General features: G+C 36.3%; 1 protein-coding gene across 1 annotated transcript in view; it reads right to left on the reverse strand.

The window, feature by feature from the left end:
* Positions 1-19,722, reverse strand: part of CCDC141 (coiled-coil domain containing 141) — a 212,763-nt gene that overhangs the window by 81,785 nt on the left and 111,256 nt on the right. The window contains exon 7 of the mRNA XM_011973440.1: positions 5,642-5,836. Within this exon, the coding sequence (XP_011828830.1) occupies positions 5,642-5,836 (195 nt within the window). The remainder of the gene's footprint in view (positions 1-5,641; positions 5,837-19,722) is intronic.

Consider the following 19,722-nt stretch of genomic DNA (forward strand, 5'->3'; position numbering starts at 1 on the left):
GTCTTGTCTAAACTTGACTGAGAATGTCTGGAAAGCAGGGATTATATCTTTCATTGCTTTTGCTCAAGTACCCATCTGATGCATGGCAAGAATAGGAACACAACATATTAGCTGAATGCAAATATGGAAGAAGAGAGAGAGGGAATATAAGAGGCTTTAGTTATTTCTAAGAGAAAGGAGAGTTGTTTTGAAAAAGAGGAATTTAAGACAGGCTGCTGAGGAATTATAAAACTGAAAGTAATTACATTTTCCTTCATACCTAATAACATTTAGCCTATTTCTTGAATTTGTTTATATCACCTCAATAAATTCCTTCTGGATAATATTTTTAGGTACTCTACTTGGGCAGATTTTTAAAAATTTCAATCTATACAACAACTGGACCATTTTGATTAATTGTTTTCGTCAGCTGGGCCTAAAATGTGTTTATTTTGAAAACAGTAAGATCACTTATATCTCACATATACATATATATATAAATGAAAAAAAGTGTACCAAATTCCATGCTTATTTATTCTGTTTGCATCTGAAACAGTGATGTTGCTATAAGCATTACTGTGCATCACTGTAAATATCTTGAAAAACAATATCATCTTCTTAAAGGACATTAATGTTTCAATAGCTATGGCAGAAACAAAGGAAGCTATGACAATTGTTATATTTCAAACTACTTTTTGTGTGTTTCTTTGGCCACCCCAACTTTTGCTTCATCTTTGCTTTCAGACTGACCACCCAAAAATCAGACCATGTTCATAAACTGGATTTGTCCTCAGTTTCCTCTGCTTGCTTTCTTCAATGAAATCACACACCTGGGAATGGAAGGCATAGGACATGATACACTATGACCAGTCAGTCATGTTTTACAGTTTTGGGTTCAATTGCAGCAGTCCTGTAAAAACAGGCTCACCCCATTCTGTTTTTGAAACATATGATATATTTATCTCAGATTCAAACTACATTCCCTTAACAATGACAATTACATTTGGGGTGATCAATAAATATTAACCATAGCTTGTTTTCTGTGAACACACTGGAAGTGTAATAAATAAGATAATATATAATCCCAAAGGATGAATAATTTGGAGGATCGAGATGAGTTATTCTAATAGGTGCTAAATTCATATGTCGTGCCATGTTCTCATAAGTCTTAGCAACATCTGATAATTAGAGGAACTCTTCTCCAATCAGCTATTAGTCAATGTCGACAACTGACACTTACTTGTATATTCTGCTAAGTGACTTAACAAATAGGTTCATTCACCAAACACATTAGGAAACTCTAAAAAGAATAGGAAGTATTCAGATTCTTGAGTTATACGGCTCACTCCATTTGAATCCAGTGGTTGGTTTACAGCAAGCCGCAGGTAGTGATGTTCCTAATGCCGTCTCAACATCGCCACCTGCTGCTCATTCCAGGTCCAAACATTCGTATCTCCAGTCAAAGGCTGCCAGACACTTCCTCTGGGTGAGAAACATTCCTGAACCTTGGGTACTCACCAAACCCTAGTAGAACTAAAGGTAATCAATTGCACTCCTGGAGCCACTGGACAAAGGCAGTGGGGGAACTGTTGGCAATGTGGGCAATTAAGTGATAATTATATTTTACTGAATTTCACAAATTTTGTAAGTTTTGTTCTCTGCTATTTATTTTCCAGCATTTGGAACAATGCCTGACACATAGCAGTGACTCAATAAATATATACTAAATAAGTGAATATCTAAGGAGAAGGGTAATTATTCTCATGAATTCCCCTTTAAATAATAAAATAAATTATTGTGAAATATTTCTAGTAAATAATAATATCCCTATCTAGAATTGTTAGAGAGGGGAATGAATGAAAATGAAAAGAGATGGGGTGTGGTAGCTCACACCTATAATCCCAGCACTTTGGGAGGCCAAGCAGGGTGCATCCTTTGAGCCCAGGAGCTCAAGACAAGCCTGGGAAACATGGCAAAAAATACAAAAAATACAAAAAATTAGGCTGGTGTGGTGGCAACCCAGTTGCCTGGGAGGCTGAGGTGGGAGGATTACCTGAGCCCCGGAGGTCAAGGCTACAGTGAGCTGTGATCATGCCACTGCACTTCAGCCTTGGTGACAGTGAAACCCTGTCCCCACCCCCTGAAAAAAACAGAAACAAAGAAAATGAAGGAAAAGGGGGAAGAGGGACTCCTCAATGATTTTAACCAGAAATATGATAAAAATCTGGATGAAAAAATATATATGATAGGAGAAAATTACTAACAGTCTATTCTGCAGATAAAATTGGATATTTATTCTTTTTATTTTAACAAAATTCAAAAAAGTAAAAAGTATATTTAAAAAATCATGTATTTCACTTTTTACCAAGCAGATATGCAAGTTATCCCACTCACTCATTTATATATTGCGTGTGATACTAACAAATTTGACTAGTATTTGACATAGAAATTGAAAAAGTATATTGACCTAGCTTCAACGAATTTGGAACAAGAAATTGTTTGCTGAAAAATAATTCCACTTTTCAAGAATGAAATTGATTTTCAAGGAAAGTATCTTTTTGTAAAGCGCTGACTTCATCTTCTATCTCTGCAGTGCTAACATCCAGATTTGCATGTGCTGGGAGAGAAAGTTCTTCATGGATCTCTTGTGCTCCTACACATCTCACAGGTAGGTCAAGAATACAAGACTCTGACCCCTTTATATCTGGGCCATTTCTCAGTGTTGGGTCTGCAACTAGCAACCTTCAGGATTGAGGTGATGTTGCCCTCCAAGACAAAGAGCAGACTTGCTTCCTATTTGCTGTAAAACTACAGATTCTCCAAGCTTAGGGTTCCTCTCCTGAACCCCACCTGCTGCAGGTGCATACATCCATCAGGGCCCATCTACATCACTCAGGGGGAACTGGAGCTGGGAGAATTGATGTGGTATGCTGACACTCTGGCTGCTGCTTTGCTATAATCAATCACCTCTGACCCAGAGGTCAGGTGTCTTCTGTAGTCATCCATGAAACTGTGATAAGTTAACATGTTAGCTGGAACGGAGGGTAAAATCTCAAACCCCTCACAGTTCTTGAGAGCATGACTTCATCTAAGAACAGGAATGTTCACAATGAGGAAACCCCAGTGCACTCAAGGCACAACAAAGTGAATTTTCAAGAGGAAAATTCAGTGTTTCGGAGATAATTGATTATATAAACTGAACATACCTTTTCACTAGTGTCAACAGAATTTTATTCTAGAAAAAAAAATTTTAAGGGATTTTGAAATTATATTAATTTTAAAACTTCAGTTCTTTATTTAAACTAGGGCTATAAGTATCATGCTAAGAATTGGGTAAAGTGGTCAAATTTTTGTAAAATTTGGAGGTTTTACAATATAAATTTTAAAAAAATACCATTTATAAGCCATGAGAAGAGTTTTCTTCTTTAAGTAGATTTACACTACATAATTTCATCGTTTATTTTATTCAATTATATAGTATAAATAATATAGTTATTTTACTTAATAACATAGTAAAAAATTCATTCAACAGTCATGATTAAACATCTACATTCCAAACTCCAGCTTCTATTTTTGCTGAGGTAGAAATATCCATTATCTTTCACATTGAGTTCTTAGATTTGGAGTCAGAAATTATTTCCTTGATTCTTTGAAAAGGGAGAAAGGATTCTAACACTATTCTGAGCGCCACTTGGCTATAGAACCGGCTATAGTATGGATAAACCCCAGTGGAGCTTATTATAATTTGTATAGTTAGCATGCCATGGCTTTCAAATGATAAAATGGGGAATCTAGAAATCAAAAGTCTTTGTGATTAAGAAACACACATTCTCTTCTCCAGTCTGACCTGAATTACTGTATGAGTGTGAGAAAGTAACCACTCTCTTCTTCTTCTTCTTCTTTTTTTTTTTTTTTAAGACTTTTGGAGGGGATATTCCTTCTCTGTTAAAACCCAGAAAGATATAACAGCAAAGTACAAAATAATGAGAGCAGAGAAAACCAGAGTAAGAGAATGGGAATGAAAGAGAGAAAGTACATTTTGCAACGCTGTAAACTATAGGGTTTGAACTGGAAGCATTGTTTTATAGCAATATGTTTGATAACTGTTTTCCTTAGAAACAATATTAACTGACTTGTAGATGACCCACTCATTTTGAAAAATGAACCTGCAGTTTAAATTTAAAAGTCTCTTATTCAAAAACAGAATTACTGAGGAGAAACTTAATTAGCACTTAACATTGAATTAGTTCAATAGCTCCAGTAATATGGTATGTCTGTTTCCTCTCTTAAAACAAAGAAATCCCAAATGACAAATAATCTGACAATAAATCTTTCTTTAACATTTTACCACAATTTAGCACTTCTGTTTTGAAATTTTAGTATTTTTTTTCAGAAAGTTTTTATTAGTAAAGAAGTTCAAAATTAAGTCACTATTTTGATATGCAACAGGACATTGTATTCAAGGTGTTGACGATACGATTTTAGATCACAACGTACCTAGCTTCTAGGGTTTCCTCTTTCATTTCCTGCCACATTGTCTGTTTTGAAAACATCAGTGAAATTTAAGGTATGAAAGAATTCCAAAAACACCATTTGAAGGTGTATATTACATTGGAAAAGGTAGAAAAAAATTTCAAATAAGATCCCCAGCCTCATATACTGAGCCATACTCAAGTGATGTGAACAGGTGAACACTGCCACTTAGCAGGAACCAGCTGCTGCAATGAACGTCCAATGAATCAGAGAGGAGAAGCAGAGCACTTCTCCAACTCAAGAAGACCTGGAGATGGTCCACAGCCAGATTTCACTCTGGCTGACTTAAAATGGCAAGATCAAGGTGGAACAATCAGGCTGAGGCACTGTTTCTAGCCTTATGGCTTGTGTGCAAAAAGACTTGCAATATTCATATATTTTTTACTTGGTAAATAAAAGAGGATGAAAAAAAGGAGGGCCTTCGGTAAAAATTTTAAGGTATTTTTAAACCTTGATATATTTATGATAATTCTCTTCCTCCATGGGAAACACAATAATGTGGGCACAAGTGTCCCCCCCAAAACAGACCAGTGGCAGCTGTAAGATAAAACCCTCATGAGGCTAGGCATGGTGGCTCACGCTTATAATTTCAGCACTTCGGGAGGCCGAGGTAGGAGGATCACTTGAGCCCAGGAGTTTGAGGACTGCCTGCACAACATAGTGACACCCTGTCTCTACAAAATAAAAAGTCAGGCATGGTGGCCTGTGCCTGTGATTCCAGCTATGTGGGAGGCTGAGATGGGAGAATCACTGGAGTCTGGGAGGTCGAGGCTGCAGTAAGCTATGATCACGCCACTATACTCCAGCCAGGGTGACAGAGCCGGGCCCTTTCTCAAAACAACAACAAACACCATCCAACAACCAAACCAAACAAAAAAACAAAAAACCCTCATGAGGTGTGTTTGCTGTTTTTAAAGTCACCTTTTACATGGGAAAACAGTCTTCTAGTTTTGAGAACCAAATAATGGCCATAATAGGAATATATGTTAACAACTCTTCTTTGCTGCTATCAGTTTTGAAATTTTACAGGGAGTTTTGACTTCTGTGATGTGCTCCAGCTGGTTGAAGTCATGGGTCTTTTACTGGTCTCCCTGATTACCGAAAATTATCAACTTGATCTCACACTGACCTTGTTAGCACTGTTAAAAAATTCATTTGCCTTCTTTAACCAGGTATTCCTTTCCACCATGAGTTGACCAAATTCTTCTTGAAGCTGACTCAGTTTCTGGTGAGAGAGCTGGAGGTGTTCTTTCTCCGCGTAGTCCTTCGACAGCAGAATTCTCAGTGCCCCGCTCTTCAGCTTCTCAACAGCAGAATTCCATTCCTGCAACAGATCATTCTTACTAAGTTTATTTTACACATCTCCCCGGTTATGGACTGAATGCTTGTGTCCCCCGCAAATTCCTCTGCTGAAATCTAATCCCCAAGGTGACGACATTAGGAAGTAGGGCTCTGGGAGATTAGTGACCTCATGGAAGAGGCCTGAGAGGGCTACCTTGCCCCTTCCACCATGTGAGGATACGGTAAGTTGGCAGCCTGCAACCCAGAAGAGGGTTTTCACCACAACTCTACCGTGCTGGTACCCTGATCTGGAACTTCCCACACCCAGGACAATGAGACAAAAATATCTATTGTAGACCAGTCATTCAGTCTATGTTACTTTGTTATAGAAACTCAAACTGACAGAGACACCCCTTTTTATAATTTCTGATAAGATTCAGAGAATATTTAGATATGTTGAGTATATCAGAAATCTGCCATTCGATTTTCAAATCATGAAAGTGCAGTAAATACTGTAGTGGTAAATGCTTCACTACAGGTTTGAGTGTCATGTAGATGTAGTGGGGAAAAGACACAGAAAGAGGCTAAAAAGGGAGAGTAGAAAGAGGCAGGAAGTTGGGGTGAGTGACTGGCAGAGCTCCCAGCTGACCTGAATACAGGTCACTTCCATTTCTATGAACTCCACCTAAAAATATACCCCCTATACAATGAACAACAGTTTTAAATCTTGAACGCATTTTGTCCAATGTTTATTCATTTAAGTATAAAAACATATCTTTCCCACAATTCAGTCTCACTGTCAATGTGGGTAAATGTGTACAAGAAATGAAGAGAAATCACATGTCTTATGACTGTTGTTTTTGTGTCTGCCTACACGTAGAGCTATTAGGTTGGTACAAAGGTAATTGCAGTTTTTGCCACTAAAAGTAATTACCTTTGCACCAACCTAATAAAATGAAGTTCTGTTACCCTTCATAAAATGAATAGCTGTTATTGTTCTGTATTTCCTCCTTTGTGATATCAGTTTCACCTCTCAAGGCTTCACTCTTAATGGTATATAGACCTTTCAGAAAATGAAAAGAGGTAGCTTTTTACTTTTTGTCGCATGAGGATGGAAAAACATTAAACAGAATTAAAATATGAGTTGGAGTAAACCAAGCATGTTTACATTCAATTTATTTGAAGGGAAATTCAAGTTTCTTGCAAAAGTCCTGAAGTCAGATCCACTGTCATAAAAGAATGATTATCTCTAACATGGCTGTCTTGTTAGTGAATCTTCTGGTATTCACATAAGCTGAGGTTGAGTGAGAGGCATAGGCTACTTGTTAAGCGTGGAAAATTTAGCACAAGATTTCAGAAGTGTCAGTCTGACTCCATCCTGCCTTGTTCTACCACTACAAAGTATCCTGTTACTAAGTTACATTTGTTATATTACATTGTGTAAAATAAGTACAATTTTAGTGCAATTTGCCATTAATTTTTCCATTCATTCATTTCACAAAGTAACTACTATGGTATTACTATGTACCCAGCACTATGCTAAGACAGATGCCTTGGGGAATATAAAGAAAGAATAAAATGGTTTGTGCGGTCGCCTGTAATCCCAGCACTTTGGGAGGCCAAGGCAAGCAGATCACTTGAGCCCAGGAATTTGAGACCAGCCTGGGCAATATGGCAAAATTCTGTCTCTACAAAAAATACAAATAGTGGGCATATGGGCATAGTGGCGCATGCTTGTAGTTTCAGCTACTTGGTGGGGCTGAGTTGGGAGGATCGCTTAAGACCAGGAAGTCGAGGCTGTAGTGAACTGTGATCATGTCACTGAACTCCAGACACACACACACACACACACACACACACACACACTCAATACAGTAGTATTTTAAATAACAATTAGCAGGTGTTAAGATACAAATTGTACATACTATTTTGTGGTGTCCATGGGAACTGTTATAGTTTTAGGTACAAGAGAAAAACATTTTGATCAATGAATACAGGAATATAAAATGTAGAGTAAGAAATTTGAATTATTTGAAGTATCAGTTATGTAAAATTGTGGCTTATAACTATAATCCTCAAAAACCCTTAAATTAGATATTATTTTTTCTAGTATTGACATAGGTTCAGAAGAGTATGCTACTCAAGGTTACATATCCAGTAAGTGGCAGTACCAGGACTAGTTCACAGGTCTTTGTCTCATGCTACCTTCCAGGGAACTGAGGATAGACTCCAAAATCTGCAATTTCTCAGTGCATGCAAAAGCAACACTCTTAAGCATAGATACGGGCTACGTGAGTTCTCAAGATCTTTCCATTTTTAAAGAGCTATTGTGTTCCCACGTAAGGAAAACTAATATGTGCCAAGATGTTCTTTCATAAAGCACTTTTATCAACCCTACCACTTAAAAACCATTACTTTAACCTACTGGGAATGAGCAAATATTTTTAAAACAGTACAATTTCTGGCACACATAATAGGCACTCACTAAATGTTAGTCCCACTTTTCTGCCCATCAGTTTTGGTTCATTAATTCTCCAAAATTTGTTCTTTATTTATGGGTATTCCTGCAACCCAGTTGTAAAATAATGGTAGTGAAATGTTTCCCAAAATGTTATTGATTAGTGTTAAGTATTGATCAGTCTTATGAGATGAAACAAAGTAAAATGGTGTGTGTGTGTGTGTGTGTGTATGTGTGTGTGTGTGTGTGTGTGTGTGTGTGTGTGGTTTTTGTTTGTTTCTGTTTTTGTTTTTTTACTGCAGTACTTCTTGGCATCTTTATTGTACTAACACGCATTGAGACTCTCCTAGAGGAAAGTGTGGTGTGGAATATTTTGGACAAACTCTCTTGGTTAATAAACTGTTTGCTAGTCATCTCAGGGGACCAGTGCTCCAGTTGGAACAACGTTGGGGGAAAACGTTCTGTAGCTAAGACCAGCTGAATCACCAACTGAGTTCACCAGCTCTCACAAGTCTTTCTGTTTCTTTCTTTGCTTTGTCTCTGTTCTCCAGCTCCTCTGTTAGTTCATTTCCTCTCTTTGTACCATTCTTTCTTCTTCTGTCTATTAAGATCTGTGGGGCATTAATACTCAAACTCAGGTGGAGAAATACTTAATGCGTAAAGATGCAGAATAAAGCAGGTAATTCTTTAAAAAGATTTGGTATTGATCAGAACCTTCTGTGCTGATTAGAGAGAGACTACTTAACAAATATGGAGAAGCTGGGGAGGGCCTAGAAAAACAGGGGCAAGGACAATGCAGAAGTTAGGATATGGAGAAATGAAATATAGCCATTGCGTGCTCAGTCTAACAACACTAAGCTCTAGGATGTTGTCTTAACTGTCTGCAAGATGGTAAGGGTTGATTTTTCTTCCTGTATGTTAGTGGTGTGCTAAACACTTTACATGCATTAGCTCATTTAATTTTTATCATATCCCTATGAAGTAGGAACTGTTATTATCTTCATCTTACAGATGGAGTATCTGGGGCTCAGGGAGATGACCAACTTGCCCAAGGTGTCAACATTAGTAAGTGAAAAAACCAAATTTGAAACTCAGGTAGTTTGACTCTTCTCAGTCTTGATACACTGTTTTTCTCATCAAATAATGATTAGCCGTATTATTTTGGAATTGCCTAGGTAAAACTTCCATATGGCCTGGACGAGACCTCGGAGGTGACAAAAATCTTATATGACCCTGGCATTCTCAGATTTGAAATCAGAAGGCTCGCCATTTCAGAATAAACATAAAGCTAATATAGATACAGTTGAAAATTTACAGCCCAAACTCAGACTTAGTTTTGCTTAGCAACTGGACCAAAATAGTAAACCTCTTCTCTATGAACAAGAGGAGGAATACCTATTCTCCAACAATGTTCATAAATCTGCCTTCAGTATAAATTTTGCAAGCAACATTAAAGAGAGACCTTTGGAGTAGAGCCAAGTCTTTGAAAACCCACTTTCACCTTGTGCTTGACATCATGCTATAAAAAGTGGACTGTGACCTTCCAAAGAAGCTGTAAAGGTCCATTTTGTGTTTTTTTTATCTTTTTTTGTTCTCCATCCCCAGTCTTCTTAATTACATTTTCACATGAACTCTGTGGGTATTAAATGAAGCTGGGTCCATTCAATATTTCTATTCAATCTTCTCAGAAAATTGGTTCTGTTTTCTTTGGGCAATCTATAGGCAGTTTCTGATGCATTTCTATACCATTCTGGTAATGTATTTATTTCCCCAGCCATTTTTCACAGGGGACAGTTCCACCATTTTATTTTTAAGATAAAACTTTCCAGAGCCATTTGAATCCATCACACTATTTAAAAAATATAGTTGTCACCCTTGTCAAGACTGGAGGAGCCCAATGGAGAAAATCTCGTTCTGTTTTCTCTAAGCGGTTGCTGCCTGCCTGCTAAGTGTTAAACTTCTAACAGGGTCTCAGTCACTTTGCAATAAAATATTTCCAGTTCTTGTCCCCACCAGCAGGAAGCCAAAGCCGTCCATTTCCTTGCCTTTTTAATTTGACAGAGATGCCTGCATATCTCGGACCTGATACAGACAAGAGGCCCTGTGTGTTCCCAGGTTTGCAGTGTCTCCATAGGTCACACCATTATTTTCATTTTTCACTCACAGTAGGAACCTTTTTAACTGTACCTTTCAGTATTCCATTTGCTGAGGCAATTGAGCTTCTCTTGGATCCCTTGATTGAAAGGGTACTTTTCAGAGGATTAGTGCTGATAGACAAGAAGGCAAAAAAGATTTCTTCTTTCCTTCCCCCCACTGCTAGTCCGAGCTTAGCTCTTTAAATGAAGTTATGACTTGGCATAACAATTATCCAGCAAGCAGATCCAAAAAGTAAGAATGTTAGGGGCTCCAACTGAAATGAAAAAATAATGATAACCACAGTATGTTTAGTAAGCTTTCGCTCACACAAAAACTTCCCTGTGTATGAGGGGATTTTAACCATTCAACATCAAGTGATAATTTTTCATTATAAGCTTGACTTCAGAATTTAAGTTTTAAGTGGGGGAAAGGTGGACCAAAAAACAATAGGGAATATATTTGAAAAGTACTAAAAAATATTAACTGTGGAGATTACTGGCCAAAATCAAATCTGGCAGAAGCATGTGTTGAGTTCATGCATAGTTCCCAAAGCATGGCTGATTTCTAGACCATCTCATTAGATACAGCCTAGTTTTTGTTTAACCTCCAAGTCCACAGTTCCATTCGGAACAACTAGAATTAACTCATTGACACAAAATCATAGAATTTTGCATGATTGCATTAGCAGATGGTAAAACAAACCTGGCAATTTTAATCATAGAATATTTGAACGTCTGCTTAAGATTTTTGTTTTTAACAGAAATGTTTATGCTTTCGAAGAGTGGCATTGGGCCCTTTAGAAGTTGAAACTCTCTGATTATGTCAAGTTGGATTATAAACTGGGTGGCAGTTTCTTCTCCTCATGCTCCCTTCAGGGGCATTTCTATGCTGACCTGTGCAAATGTCAGGGTCATTCTGGAGAGAAGTGTTTTGCCTCAGTGTGCCATGCTTGCTGAGTTCAGTGTCTACAGGCCATTTGAACTTTGCCCTCACTATGATGCAGTCCAGCAAAGGCACAGATTGCAAAGAGGAAGGACTGTGATTTTGCATTTCACCTAGAGATGAAAGAAGTGTGCTGTTTCACCTCCCAGACATACGGTGAAAATCATTGCGATTGAACCAGGGAGAGCTTGTGGATAAGAGCAAAGAACACCAGCTAGAGGTACACTTTTTATCCAAGCTTGTCAAGCAGCTTCAGGAAGAAGATTTTGCTTTTTTGAGCCTTATTTTTACTGCAGTGCAATGACAGTCACCACCAGTTTGTACATTTCTGCTTTCCTAGTGACTCATCTGTTAATTCAGTGACAAATTAGCTGTGCTTCAAGTTCCTGGATTTTATGCCCTCCCAAACTGTGCGATACTGGCTGTTCGATCCATAAATTAACCTTACCAGCATTGGAATTGCAAGTCTGTAATAGAAGTGACAGATATCACCAAATTAATTTCTGACTATTAGTTGCTGCTTTCTTATCTTAGTTCATTTGCATATTTTAGAGATTTAGTTAGTTTGTTTTAGTTCATTCAGATATTTTTAAACTTGCAGGAAAATAGCCCATGACTTGGAAATCTCTTGTTTCCCTTATTCTCTTCAGTGTTTGGCCACTGAATGATTCCACTCAGCAGCACTTTAGCAGCATGAAGCAGGGTGCTTGTTGCTAATACACACTGAAGCAAATGGCTATGTGGCAAAATAAAATTTGAAAATAAAATAAAATCACAACACACTATGCTCATAAACAAATCTTCAAAATAGTCATTGGAGCACAAATGCATTTATTCTTTCTTCCTTGGTTCAAACATAGATGAAAATTTAATTACAAGGGAATTCTGGGGAAAATATTCCCAAGATTTGTGTATTCCAAGAACCATTTTCTTCTTTAGTGTCTCGTCCCTGTTTTTCTTAGATTTCTTGTTCCTATTAATCACATTTTCTTCTAGTTAAGTAAGAGAGCCTGGTTGGTGTTTCCATTTTAAATTAAATTTAATAAAAGTCTAGCTGGCCAAAATACTTGCATCTAACACAATTTGCCTACAATCAGATTGTGTCATGGGCTGACCATATGGTCCCAGTTTATCTTAATGTCCTCAGAGGACTTACTTTTTCATTGTCTACACAATCCATTGGAGATATTTTCAGGATCTCAACACACATAATTCAGCTACAGGGGAAATTATTAGATTGTGTGGTGATTTCCCTAAATGAAATAGGCTAACTTAATAGAAGGGAGGGTCTGTTTATGTTTTATCCACAATAAACCTCAAATATAGACTTTTTTAAAAAGCCTCTTAAATCTGATTGGCTGTTAGTATCTCTTGGGAAAGTTTTAAAAACACATATTTCCAGGCTCACCCCCTATCCACTGAATCATAATTTATATTGGTAGGGTGAAAAAAATAAGGATTTAAAAAAAAATCTGAAGCATTTTATTTGCAGTCAGGGACAAGGAAATGACACAATCAGACAAATTTTGGAACCACTGATACAGAATATTCTAAGGTATTTAATGAATAGGTAACATTTGACTTAGAATAATTGATATATAATTATGCTGATAATTGGAAGATAGATTCTATAAGAATAGTAGTTTAAACCTAAAACTTTCAACTAACTTGACTCTGAAAATTACATTATTGTATTAATGACTTCTAAATCTAAAATTTACCTTTAGTTTTACACATTACTTCATTCAGTCAATAAGTATTGAGCTAGCCTGTGGAAGATACAATGACAAATAAACAAAATCCTCACCCTTAGACTCCTTGAATGACTGTTACACTAATCCATCAGGAGTTTAAACAGCCCTGTGCAATATTGAATATCATTAGTCTTAATTCAGAAAGATGAAACTGATGCATTTCTTCCTACTTTCTTCATTGACATCATTGTCTCAACAAAGGCACCACTGATTTAAAAGGGGAAGGATTCAAAATTACAGCTGGATATAAAGAATAAGTTCTAATGTTCTATAACACTGTAGGATGACCATAATATATATTTTCAAATAGCTAGAAGAAAGGATATTGGATGTTCCCAACACAGAGAAATGATAAATGTGCGAGATGATGGATTTGGTAATTAGGCCAATCTGATATACATACATATGTTATATGTATTGAAACATCACTATGTACCCCACAAATATATACAATTATTATGTGTCACTTTAAAGAAAAAAAGCTAAGAAAAGGTAAAAAAAAAATATGATCAGGTTTTCTTTTTTCCAAAATTGTCTATATGCCCATGTGGTTATTTTTACCTTCCTTGTAAAATTTTTGTAACTATATTTATAATAGCTATGTATTCTATTATAGGAAAAAATCCTTACCTCTAATGGTATGGAAGAAATCACTTGTCTTCTAACAAAATCCACTGAAAGCTAGAATTTCTTCAACTCATCTTTTTGCAGGCTCTGGGTTTCAGTTCACCACTAAGTATATGCACAGGACTCTCATTCCATAGTCAATAATCTGTGAACCAGCCACAAATGATACCGGGATGGGCATTCCATAACTCTCCTATGCTGAATGTGGAACCATCTAAAAAGCATTATTCAGCACCTTTTATGAACACAAGCTCAAATGGAAAACAAAACAAGTGTGTAGCAGAAAGTGAAATCAGTTTCTGCTTTGGGGTATCTGAGAAGCCATCTTATTGGGTCTTAAACACGCACAGGAATTTCACCTGGTGAGCGTAGAGGTGGGTCTTGGGAGAGGGCAAGGATGACTCACCATGTCCCAAGCAGGAGAGACAGCCTGAGCTAGAGCACTGAAGCAAGGGGGTCGGTGTTATCAAGAAAATGTGGAGGACGATTCTGGATCATGGAGAAATGGAGCTAATGGTTTCCAGAGAATTAATAAGAGTTTCCTATAGGAAGCGATATCTGAGCTGAGACCTCAAACAAGCTGTGGGAGTTATCTAGGCAAAAAAAGGAGTGGAGGTGGGGTGGGGAGTGAAGGGTGACAGAAAAATGAGATACTAAGAATGAAAAGAGATATAAAGTGAATAGGAGATAGAACCAGTGGGATTTAGAATAGGATCCATTTCTCCTGGAAATGAGGGGAAAGAAGTAAAAGAGAGAAGCAAGGAAGAGACAAAAAGTTTGGGCAGAGAAGAAAAGAACAAGCAATTCCACTCTGTGGGACTAAGTGACTTTGAGGTTAGTTAAAGCCTGGCTCCATGATAGTTGAGCATTTTAAAAGAGCACGAAGGTTTTGGACTACTTGTTAAGGGGTATGGAGCAGGGAATTAACAGATGATAAATAAAGGGATTTGAAAGGCTAACTGGTAACAGATAAATTACAATCAGAATAATTATGCTAATTGTTTCAGAATTAGGAAGAAACAGAGAAACCGTGTGATTGAGTAGTACATGCTGGACAGGTACAGACAAGGACACAAGGACAGAGACCAGGAAAAGAAAGAAGGCACGGAGGTGGTGATGAGAGCAGTTTTGGGTGATGCTATAAAACAAAGTGTTGTGGCCACAGTAGTGGGAAGCTGAAGCTAGCTGAAAATAGGTCTTTGGAGTAAAAAAAGTCAAGGAAAGCAAAGGCGGGCAAAGGCTAGGGCATTAAATAAGTCACTAAATGGCTAAATTAGCACAGGAAGGTTGTAGGCGGTTCAGGGAATGACTGTGTTAAGGTATAAGAAGTCCTCTCAGGTGTTCACTTAAAGTAGATTCAATTTCACTATTATTATCATGATAGCAAAATACCATGCAATATAATAGTATTAACTGTAAAAAGCCATGCTTTCTGGGACATTTTATTTAAGGGCTGACAAATGCCAGGAAAAAAAAACAAAAAAGATGTATGAGGAATTTTTGTAAAAGTCAAAACTAAAAATGATTTTCTAAGCATTTAAACTTAACGAGCTGGTAAAGATTCTGTAAGCAAAATAACAGCAGGTAGTTTTAAACCTCATGATCATAGATCATAGAGCACAATGTTCTTTATTTGCTTTCTTAACTCAGCCCTTTCTTAGATGGGCATGAATATTTCGGAGGGACTTTCTAAATTCACCTTTCCCTTGGAAATTAAAACATAGGGTTCACTAAGCTTTAAATTGAGCTGCAAGTTAAGGCTAGAATAGGGTCACCAATATGAAAATCCCATCATTGTGTGGACATTCCCAGTGCTTGCTGGCAAATTCAATACTATTTGTATATATTTTGCCTGTTAGTAATAAAATGATTTCTAATTTATGTTCTGTGAAAAATGACATCTGCTTTTAATTGGAAAGTTCATTAAAGAATCAGACGAGTAAAACAAATTATTCACTAAAATGAAGACAGAGGAATTGAAATGATCTGCTGCAGGTGTCTTACTCTTTGGAGAACTCACTAATTTCTGCCTTGAGACATTTCAGATTCAGACCCCACTTTATTTTTTAAATTAGATGAAACATTACAAAAACAGACTGTCTTTCATTGTATTGATTTTCTTTGTAATCATCAGATATGTGAGCTGATTTATTGAAGCAATATATTTTATAGTGATTTTACAATTTTTTCACATACCTTTGGTGAAGGAATTTGGGGAGATAATCAAAGTTCAAATAGCAGAAGAGTCAGCTTCTTTATACAGGTTAATAAATGCAGCAATGAGAAGAAAATTGTTCAACAATGCCTGTGATACACTTGGAAAATATTTGGATATCCTGGACACTATGATTATGCAAACTCTGGATATTGCTACATACCTCTTCAACTACCCATGAGACATATAAGTAGCTCCTTTGTTACTAAATATAAGTATAATATAAATATAAATATAAGGGCTACTTCTGAGGAAATATTTGTATTTTTGAAAATGAACAATCACAACATTTAAATACTTATCTTTTGATCTTCAATTACCTGAGTAATGTATCTAGGACTAAATAAAAACAACAACAAAAATTAAGTTGTAAGCTTGGGCAAGCACGTCCACACCTTAAGAGACTCAAAGATTTATTTTGACTTATATCTTCTGAGTTTTAACAATGACCCAGTATTCTGACTCTATCACTTATACTCTCTTTCATTGTGCAGTTATTTCCCTTATAACCTTTGTTATCCAAAAGGCAGCCCCGAGACCCGCAGCATCATTACCCTGCAGCTTGTTAGTAATGTAGATACTAAGGTCCCACTCTAAACCTGATGAATCAGAATCTGCCTTTTAAAATACATGGGTAATTCATGAGTACACTATAGTTTGAGAAGCTCTGGTCTAGAATACACTGAAATAGCAGCTGCTTACAACTAGACAGATGATCAAAACACAAATGAACAAAGAATATGGAAGGGGAAACTTGCAGATGATATGATCTTACATGCTGAGAACTCTAAGGGATAATTTTTAAAAATTAAAGCAAATAAATTAAGTCAGTAGAGTTGGAGAGTATAAAACCAACACTCAAAAAAAATCACTTGTGTTTCTATAGAATAGCATTGAACAAACTGAAAAGGAAAGTAAGAAAATGATTTCATTCACAGTAGCATCAAAAAAATGTAAAATACCTAGGAATAAATTTAATCAAGGAGATTGGAAACTTATACAAGGAAAATTACAAAACACTGTTAAAAAATGAAAAACCTAAATAAATGACAAGATATCACATGATCATGAATTGGAGAATTTAATGTTAAGATGGCAATACTCCCCAGAGTATTCTAGGCATACAATGCAATCCCTATCAGAATATCACTGGCCTTTTTTGAAGAAATGGAAATGCTGATCCTAATATTAATGTGGAATTGCAAAGGATCCTGAATAGCCAAAACAATCTTCATAAATAAGAAGAATATTAGAGAACTTACCCTTCCAGATTTTAAAACTTACTACAATCCTACAGTAATCAAAGCAGTGTGGCAAACTGGCATGAAGATAGACATATAGATTTACAGAATAGAAGAGCCCAGAAATAAACCCACACATCTGTGGCCAATTAATTTTCAGTGAGTGTGCCAAAGTCATTCAACAGAGAAAGAATATTTTTTTCCAACAAATCTTGCAGGGACAATTGAATATCCACATGCAAACTAATGAAGTTAGACCCTTACCTCACAACATACAAAAAATTAACTCAAAATGGAACAAAGATCTAAATATATACACTAAAGCCATCAAATTGTTATAAGAAAACATAAGGGATAAATTTTCATAACTTTGGATTTAGTGATGGTTTCTTAGACATGACACCAAAAACATAACCAAAAAAATTAAGATAGATAAACTTTATCAAAATTAAAACTTTTACTTAGCAAAGAACATTTTGGTCAAAGGGCTTGAATAGACTTTTTTTTTTAAGGAAGATGTACAAATGGCCAGTCAGTAAATGAAAAGATCTGCAACATCATTAGTTATTAGGGAAATACAAATAAGAATCACAATGAACTAGCACTTGATGCAGACTAAGATGACTATAAAAATCAAACAAAATGAAAGAAAACAAGTGCTGGAGAGGATTTAGAGAAATTGGAATCTTCTACCTTTCTGGTAGAAATATAAAACAGAGTAGCTGCTATGGAAAAATAGCATAGTAATTTCTCGTAAGTTAAGCATAGAAACTCCACACGATCTAGCAATTCTACTCCTAGGTATTACCCAAAAGAATTGAAAAGAGGTATTCAAAAATATACATATACATGAATGTTCATAGCAGCACTATTAACACTAGACAAAAGGTGAAAACAACCCAAATGTCTATCAACTGATGTATGGATAAATGAAAGATGGTATATCCATGCAATGGAATATTATTCAGTATAAAAAGGAAGTGTTAATACATGCTGCAACATGGATAGACCTGAAAAACATGCAAAGTGAAAGAATTCAGACACAAAAAGCCATTAAATATTATTTTATTTAATGGTATTTCCAGAATAGGTAAATACATGGACACAGAAAGCAGATTAGTTGTTGTCAGGGGCTGAGGGGAGACAGGAATGAAGATTGACTGTGTTATGGTGTTTCTTTTTGGAGTTATGAAAATATTCTGAACTAGGTAGCCATGATAGTTATACAATACTGTCTAATTTACTAAATGTCACTAATGATAAATTTTATGTAATATTTACTTTACCATTATTTTCTTAAAGCCCATATTATGTTGTGTTTCTGTTGTGCCAGGCATTGTGCTAAGAACAGTTACATATGGCCAGGTGTGGTGACTCACGCCTGTAATCCCTGCACTATGGGAGGCTGAGGAGGGCAGGTCACTTGAGGTGAGGAGTTCGAGACCAGCCTGGCCAACATGATAAAACCCTGTCTCTACTAAAAATAAGAAAATCAACCGGGGCATGGTTGCGCATGCCTGTAATCCCAGCTACTCAAGAGGCTGAGGCAAGAGAATTGCTTGAACCTGGAAGGTGGAGCCTGAATAAGCCAAGATCATGCCACTGCACTCCAGCCTGGGTGACAAAGTAAGACTCAGTCTCAAAAAAACAAAACCAAAAACAAACAAACAAACAAAAAAACCAAAAAACACACACACAAAACTGTTATAAACGACCACATTTAATCTTCACAACAAACTGTAAATTAGGTACAATTGTTATCCCCTTTCACAAAAAGGGACTGGAACTTAGGCCCAAATACACAAAAAATTTGCCCAAGATTATATCAGAAGTAAGCAGAGATGCTCAAATTTAACTCCAATTCCCTTGCCTGAGTGCTGCCATGCTGTATGCTGCCTGGGAGCATCCCATTCACTCTCTGCTAAGTAGTCTAAGATGCTATATGTTACCACTTCACATAATGTATATCTACACGGTTTGGTAACATGTAATCCTTAGAAAACACATTTAAAATATGTGTTAACATGAGGAAATGCTTATGATATGATGTTAATTGGAAAAAGCATCACATTGTAAAACAACACATACAATTTTTTGTGTATACATACATATATGTATACACAAAATATATAGTATATACGTGCATATAATACACAGTTTTGGAACACTCATATGTAAATGTTTTATATTTCCTTCCTATTTCCATATACACCCACATACAGTGTGATTTTAATTTTCTTTTGTTTAGTTTTATGTCATTTCTATTTTTTCTAAGATGAGAAGGTACTGTGTAATCAGAAAAATAAAACAATAAACATATTTTGAAAGAGTCACTTTCTTGCATTGGCTCTACTGATGATAATTACGCATTTAAATTACTTAAGTAAGCTTGTGGGATATTCTGCTTTACTTCCTTATCCTATATTTATAAATATTTTTTAACTTTAAACTGAACTCTTCCCTTTGACTAAAGTTTCTGTGGGACCTAAGCACCTAAGCATTGGTATTTTCTGAAGATCTCCAAATAATATTATTTGAAGGAACTTGGGGCCAAGA

The sequence above is a fragment of the Mandrillus leucophaeus genome, unplaced genomic scaffold (genome assembly GCF_000951045.1).
Source record: "Mandrillus leucophaeus isolate KB7577 unplaced genomic scaffold, Mleu.le_1.0 Scaffold1377, whole genome shotgun sequence".
Classification (NCBI taxonomy): Eukaryota; Metazoa; Chordata; class Mammalia; order Primates; family Cercopithecidae; genus Mandrillus; species Mandrillus leucophaeus.